Source organism: Cannabis sativa, unplaced genomic scaffold (genome assembly GCF_029168945.1).
Source record: "Cannabis sativa cultivar Pink pepper isolate KNU-18-1 unplaced genomic scaffold, ASM2916894v1 Contig3, whole genome shotgun sequence".
NCBI lineage: Eukaryota > Viridiplantae > Streptophyta > Magnoliopsida > Rosales > Cannabaceae > Cannabis > Cannabis sativa.
In genome coordinates, this window is record NW_026870039.1 from 5456753 (window position 1) to 5464041 (window position 7289).

The following is a 7289-nucleotide window of genomic DNA, read 5'->3' on the forward strand; positions in this document are numbered from 1 at the left end:
TCCTCACAACAATGTTGTAAAACTTTTCTTCAAACAAATTTTTAAATTCTTCCCAGGTCATTACACTGACATCCCGGGTCTGACCCACAATGTCCCACCAGACGCAGGCATAGTCTTGTAACATGAAGGCTGCACAGTTCACTCTCTCAGTTCCCGTCACCCCCATATTGTCAAGGATACGGGTAACAGTGCTCATCCACTGCTCGGTCTTTATTATGTCAATACCTCCCAGAAAAGTCGGAGGTTGCAGCTTCACAAACCGCTCAAACACTGAGTCTCTATGCGACATTATGGTTACCCACCACTGGCACAGGTGCTGGTGGTAACACTTGTTCAACAGGGGCAGCCGGTGCCGGTTGCCTTAATCGTCGCAACTCTTCTTTTTGACGAAGTATGATACCTCGCATTTCTTGGAATATCTGCTGACAGTCAGCAGGAGGATTAGCATTGCCAACCCTCGCATTATTCCCTGGATTCTGTGGAGGTGGAGGCGGTGCCGGTGAATCGGTTTGGGCAAGAATTTACTGTCTACAAAATTCAGACACGGAGCCGTACATTTTTACGAGGATGAGACCGGTAGCATGGTATAACTCCCCGAACGTTTTAATATTACAGTTTAGTCCCCGAATACGTATAAATTTGAAGCTGTAACCGATTGCTCATATTTCTAGAGAGAGAGAAAATTTTGTCGAATCTCTTACTCTGAGCCAGTCGTCTTAGGTCTGGTACGCTTTTTTTTTTTCTCGTGTTATGCTGTCAAAATCATCGCCATGTTAGCCTATACCTAGGGTATTTTCACTGCCCTCTTTCCTTTTTTTTCATCATAACCTTTTCCAAAACCGAATGTGTTGTTCTTCCACCTCTTATTTCTTGGTTTCGAATATCAAATCCAGGTTTCTTCTCCCTTTTCTCTATGTAATTTCAGAACCTTAATCGCATTTACTATTTTTTTTTTGGTACCCTTTTGCTTGGTTGGAAATACTTTGATTTTTGGCGGAATTAGTTGCTTATTAGATTTTGGGGTTGTAGTATTTCATTTGGGTGCTTACTGATTTCATAGAATACCTTCAATTTTCATAGATTAGTATCTAGGGTTTGGTTGATTCTTAGGAATTGTATCACGTTGTTGATTCTTTTGTTGTGTAGTGCCTTCGAATTGTGTTGGGTAGGACTCGAAATTGGGCGCAGAGAGAAGTTTCAGTTTGGATTGCTGTTTGGTTTGAATTCTTTATTTATATTTTCTTTCTCAAATTTGATTCTCACAATGGACGACGGTGAGGTTGACTTTTCGAACCAAGAAGTGTTTTCTAGTCCAAATATGGCTGGCGAGCTTCCCAGCAGTTGCTCGATGGACAGTTTCTTTGATGAGCTTCTGAAAGACTCTCATGCTTGTACTCACACCCACACTTGCAACCCACCCGGTCCTGATTACTCTCATACCCACACTTGTTTTCATGTCCATACAAAAATTGTGCCTGCTGCAACTGAAGGCAACAACACTGCAACAGATGATTCTGCAGATTCTGTAGGAAAGAACTCGAAAAAACGCCCTTTGGGAAACCGGGAAGCAGTGCGCAAATACCGTGAGAAGAAGAAGGCAAGAGCAGCATCTTTGGAGGATGAAGTTGTAAGATTGAGAACTCTTAATCAGCAGTTGGTCAAAAGATTGCAAGGTCAAGCTGCTTTGGAGGCTGAGGTTGCAAGGCTCAAGTGTTTACTTGTGGATATTCGTGGAAGAATTGAAGGGGAAATTGGATCTTTTCCGTATCAGAAATCTGTGAATCACACCATTCCAAACCCAACCATGCCTGGTTCATACATGGTGAACCCCTGTAATGTACAATGTAACGATCAGGTGTATTGTCTTCATCCTGGGGTGGATGACAAATGTGACGATGACTCCTTGAATGACCAAGGTATAAATGCTTGCGAATTTGAGAGTCTCCAATGTTTGGCAAATCAGAACTCAGCTTCCATGGACCTTTCTGGTTGTGGAGTTGGCAATGTGAGTGTATCAGCTCGTGCTAAATCTTCTGCCTCAAACAAGAGGAAAGGTAAAACCTTGAATGGCCTTTTCTGTATTAAATTATTTGGATTATTGGCGATTTACACTTCTAGTTTGATGTTTATTGCCGATTCTCTTTGTTTGGTTGAATCTTTAATTATGGTCTGGACTACAATCTAAGCAGGAAAAAATACAGGCACTCTTATTGCAAATTATTTAATTTTGATGTTATTGGTCCAGCAATGTAAAAATGCTTCTTTTCAGATTGTCATATCTAGAAGGACACAGTATAATTACATGTCTATCATAGTTCAAGTGAACTTTATCAGAGGCTTGGGCTTATCCGATATGAGTCTTATATTGTTTGTTAGTTTGCTATTATCTTTCACGCATAGGAATGTATATCCAAATGTATAGTTTCTTCAGTTCGATAGATTCTAACATATTGACCTAATCGAAATTCATTGCTGGGTCCTTTCAGTAATTGACTCCCAATGCAGAAGCTTGCTCATGGTTTTGTGCTTCTATTTGTTCTCCTTGCTAATCTTTCTTGCTGATAATGGATACCTTTGACAATGCTTTTTCTTGTAAGCCAATAGTTGAGACTGATTATTTTGTATTGTTTTACTAGGAGGGGCCCATGCAGCAACTGCAAGTTGAAATGGCTGATAAGGCAACGTGAAGCTGTGTTAACTGTTAGAGATACATATTCTATTCTAATAAGTAGTTGGCGAACTGCAGCATCGGCCGGTCCTCGCTCAGGTCCTTTGTATTTTTTTGCTCTGTATTTATTTTTCCCCTTGTTCTAGTTTTAAACCCATTTTTGGGTACTTTGACCTAAAATGATTTCTGATACCAAGCTGAAGTTTCACTGGATTTGTATGTTACTTGGTTGTTCGGTCTGTTTATGAACTCAAGCTATGCATGTATTGTAGAGCTAGAAGCTTAGTGGAGAATGTGTAGTCAATATTTTTGGAACCTTGGCAGTGACCCAGTTTATGGTATTCACAAAGCTCAAAGCTTTTTGAGTCTCAACCTGCATATTCTCTTGAACTACACACAAACTACCATGCTTTGATTTTGATATTATTACATTGCTGATCTTCGTTTTAAGTTTCACATGTATGTGATATTTTTCTTCTTTTTTTCTTTCCCTTTCCTTAGTTATACTTGAATTTCTAAGCCATTAAACTCTTGTTTGCATCACAGAACATAGGAAGTTGGGATGTCTTTCATGTTTCATTCTATGAGCTGTGTGAACAAGGTGAGTCACAAACTCCCGTAATGAGATTCGTATTTGTGATTTTGTGAAGGGACTAGAATTTAGAATATTTTTTGCTTCTGCTTTACCATTTTTTTCCTTCTAATGGAAGAATTAGCCAAACAATTCGTCTCAGTGACATTGTAAGACTGAGGAGGAATTGATGAATTGCCATTGCTATCTTGACTGATGAGTACAATTGAGACCTCTAGCATGGCCTATTAGGCGGACAACAAAGATGGATGGAGTGGTAGCGTCCAAAAGATATTTATCTCATGAAAGATGAACTTGTTAAATACAACATGATTTCATTTCGGACTCGGATCTTTAAGTTTTTGGAGCTCTAATGCGTCCGTTACTTGTGGTAATTTCATACTCACTAGTCACTATTACCACACAATACAAACATAAATCTAAGAAAGTGAAGTATCAAAAATAAAAAGTCAGGGTATTCCTAAGTAAATCTTCTTATTATAGTTTGTACTCTTTAAGCACACATTTGCGCTAAAGAGGAGCTGGTATTACAACACCATGATTTGTAAAGATTACAGCAAAGACCAATTGTTGCGTTTGAAGATGCTTTGCAAGTTAGATTAAGTGAGATTATCTCTATATATCTTGGTTTTCACGTTTAAAGCAGATTGAGCGATTTTCCGGACCTGAAGAGCATGGTCCTCTCCTCTCCCTACCACACTAAAGATTAACATGTTTGTATGACCAACATGACAAAACATCAGTTCTGATTTATCGTTCTTTAACATAAGCCTTTACACGCCGAAACGTGTTGTTGGTCCCAAAGAATCACTGTACTGTTCCATCTAAACTAGCAAAGCCAAATATATCTTCATTGTTGAGATTGGATTCCGGACCACTCACTTTCGCATATTGGTAAAAAGTTTTAAAGTTTGGTTCTCATGATCTAGCATCTAAGCAGTAAGCACCATTAAAACTTTATCCACATTATAATAATATTAAATATTATAATAATATTTAATTAAATATACATTTAAAAAATAAAATAATATTAATAATTAAAAAAAATTAATTTGAATTATTATTATTTCTAAAGAAAGTTACTTTACATTGTTTTTATATAGGTATTTATTTTTTTTTTTTTGAAAGTAAAGACCCAAAAGTTACAAAGGGAAAGGGTATGGGTCTTGGCTATTCCAACACCATGTGTTATCTAACCCTATGGACATTTGTGCCAAATTATGAGCTGTTGTATTCCCTTGTCGTCGAGTATGGTGAAGGGTTACAGTGGGGAGTGAAGATAACATCCGTCGAATAGCATTGATTATGGTTCCATAGCTTGAAAGATTATCATCAGTTGATTGTAAATCCGTGAGTAGGTTTTTGCAGTCCACTTCTATATGATCAATGTTAAGTCCATTGTCACGACTCCATTTAAGGCCTTCCCACAAAACCCAGCCTTCTGCTGCTTTAGGTTGCATCTGTCCCACGCGACTAAAAGCTGTTGCTGCAATTATTTTCCCAGTATGGTCACGAACTATCACCCCACCTCCTGTTTTATTCTGGTGGCTAGACACTGCAGCATCAGTGTTGAGTTTGAGGGTTCCCACTGGTGGTGGTTCCCAAGTCAAATTGTTTAGGTCTGAGGTAGATTGGGGCTATTGCATCCGCTTGTCTTGAGCTGCTTGATAAAAGTCCGAGTAATCTTCGGCTTCTTGTTCAATACGCATTGGATTTGAGACTTGGTTCCTGAAAACAGCTGTATTTCTTGCATTCCAACACTTCCATAACATACAAAGAAAAAGGTTAAAGGCACCTGTTGAAAAATTAAGTTGCATGTATAAAATGATATCTAACATGTTCAAGTGTTTGGTATCCTTTATGGCAGAGTTAAAAGACGTACCTGACCAAGCCTTTTTTATATTCTTGCACTCAAACAAAGCATGTTGAACCGACTCATAACACAGATGACATCTAGGACAAATAGGAGAGCTAAGGCAGTGCCTATGATAAACATTTTCAGCAGTAGGAATGGAGTTTTGAGCAAGCCTAAAAATAAAATGCCTAATCTTAGAGGGTATTGGAAGAATCCAAAGAGATTTCCACCAACGGGTAAGGGTTCCCATGTCTGAAGAGGAAGGTTGTGTCAAGTTTATGGATTGTTTTGCAACATGGTATCCGGTCTTAACAGAATAGTGGCCTGAAGGGGTGGCACATCATTACTGCCTATAGCAAAAGCCAGAGTCGAAGGGATATCAGCAATGTGGGCCACAGGAAGGGAATCCAGTTGGGCTGTGGAGGTGGAAATTATTTATTATTAAAAATAATTTTACTCATAAATTTTGCTAATTTTTTTACACTAACAATTGATTATAACATAATTAATTACTTAAGTACTTTTGCTACAAATTTATTTAGATACATAATTTTACTATAATTATCTTTTAAATTAATTTGCTTTATTAATTTTTTTTATCAAGAAAGTCTATTAATCAAATTGAGCCAATTAGATCGACAAGAGGATTCCTCTTTAAATGAAAAATTTACAATTCAATTTTATTCATGCTAGACATCTTCCTTCCTTGAACAAAATTAAGTCTATTGTTGAAGCTCTCTTTAAATCTACTATCTATACAACTACAATTCATACATTTTTTCTTATTTATACACAAATTTTGGTTTAGCTAAATGCCATAAATTACACCTCTTTAACACATTTTTATGAACATTATAATTTTTATGACACAGTCTAATATATATATTTTTTAAAAAAATTATGTGTTTTATTTAAACATATTTTTTTTCAATAATAAAAAAAAAAAAAATAACAAAGTCCATTAACTTAAAGCCTAACAAAAATAACTCTATTCATGTATACATACACACAACATATATTTCTTTCTTTTTTTTTAATAATTTTTTTAGGGCATTTTTTATTTTTACACTTCTAAATATATTTTTTTTTTTTTTGCATTTTTATGGAATTCTATATAGAAACCCCTATTGCAACTAGCGCTGCAACCTAAATCGTAACAAAAAATCGTATAGAAACTCCTATTGCAACTAGCACTGCAACCACTTTAGAAACCCAAATCGTAAATTTGAAAAAAAAAAAATTTAAAAAAACAGTATATTGGGTAATTCTTTTTTTTTTAAAAAAAAATAAATAAATAAAGTAGTTGTTTTTTCTAAACCAACAAAAAAATCACATGTGTACGTACACACTATCATACCATGTAACTTCTATTTGAATTTAATGTGATTGGCCAAAAAAAACTACCCCATGATTATGGCATGAGACTCCATTATTATCCTATGGGGGTGAGCAGACTTTTAGAGCCTTTGAACATACATCTAATGACTAAAAAAGACTTGGGTGCACAATAATACTATGGATCTTATTGTATCAGATTATTTTTTAAATTTAATTTTGTTATTTTTATAATTAATTATATTTTTTCTTACTCTAATCAATATTTGACTTTTACTAGCTATGCGTGTTAAATATTTTTATAGTAATATTTAGTAATTTTTGGATAAAAAAAATATGTATGATTATTTATTTTATTTTTTATATATAAAAGTGCATTCATTTTCACTTGTTAACACATTCTTATATTTTTTATGACACATTTTAATATATTCTTTTTTATTTTTAAAATTATATATGTGTTTTTTCTTTAAACATATATTTTTTTTTAATAACAAAAAAAATAAATAAATAACAAAGCCGAAAAAAAGTCTATTAATGTATACATACACACGACATGTATAAAGTAGCCCTCTTTCCTTTTTTAATAATCTTTTTTATAAAGCAGTTGTTTTTCTTTAACAAAAAAAAAAAAAATCACAAGTGTACGTACACACTACCATACCATGTAATTATCTCTATTTGACTTTATTTTTATTGGCCAAAACAACTACACCCATTATATATTTTTTTTATTTGTTACTTTTACGTGCTTGTAGATATTGGACCTAAGTATGTATGTTCTTTTATAATTTTTTATGATATTTTATTTTGCAGAAAGATAAAAGTATTTTTTTTTT

The 7289-nt window shown here is 34.7% G+C and overlaps 1 protein-coding gene across 7 annotated transcripts; it reads left to right on the plus strand.

Annotated features, from left to right (window-relative positions):
* The first annotated feature begins 628 nt into the window (after positions 1-628).
* Positions 629-4125, plus strand: LOC133033255 (basic leucine zipper 23-like). Of its 7 annotated transcripts, none has more exons than XR_009685560.1 (5): positions 732-893; positions 1147-2054; positions 2637-2767; positions 3215-3269; positions 3379-4125. XR_009685560.1 is itself a non-coding variant. In XM_061107944.1 (3 exons), exons 2-3 carry the CDS (start codon positions 1265-1267, stop codon positions 2663-2665), a joined length of 819 nt encoding a protein of 272 aa, XP_060963927.1. In that variant the 5' UTR covers positions 629-725; positions 1147-1264; the 3' UTR covers positions 2666-3118. The 7 variants fall into 7 exon arrangements, 2 of the variants coding, with proteins under 2 accessions (XP_060963927.1, XP_060963926.1); XR_009685558.1 differs by having other exon boundaries at positions 3385-4125; XR_009685559.1 differs by having other exon boundaries at positions 3403-4125.
* The last annotated feature ends 3164 nt before the right edge of the window (positions 4126-7289 follow it).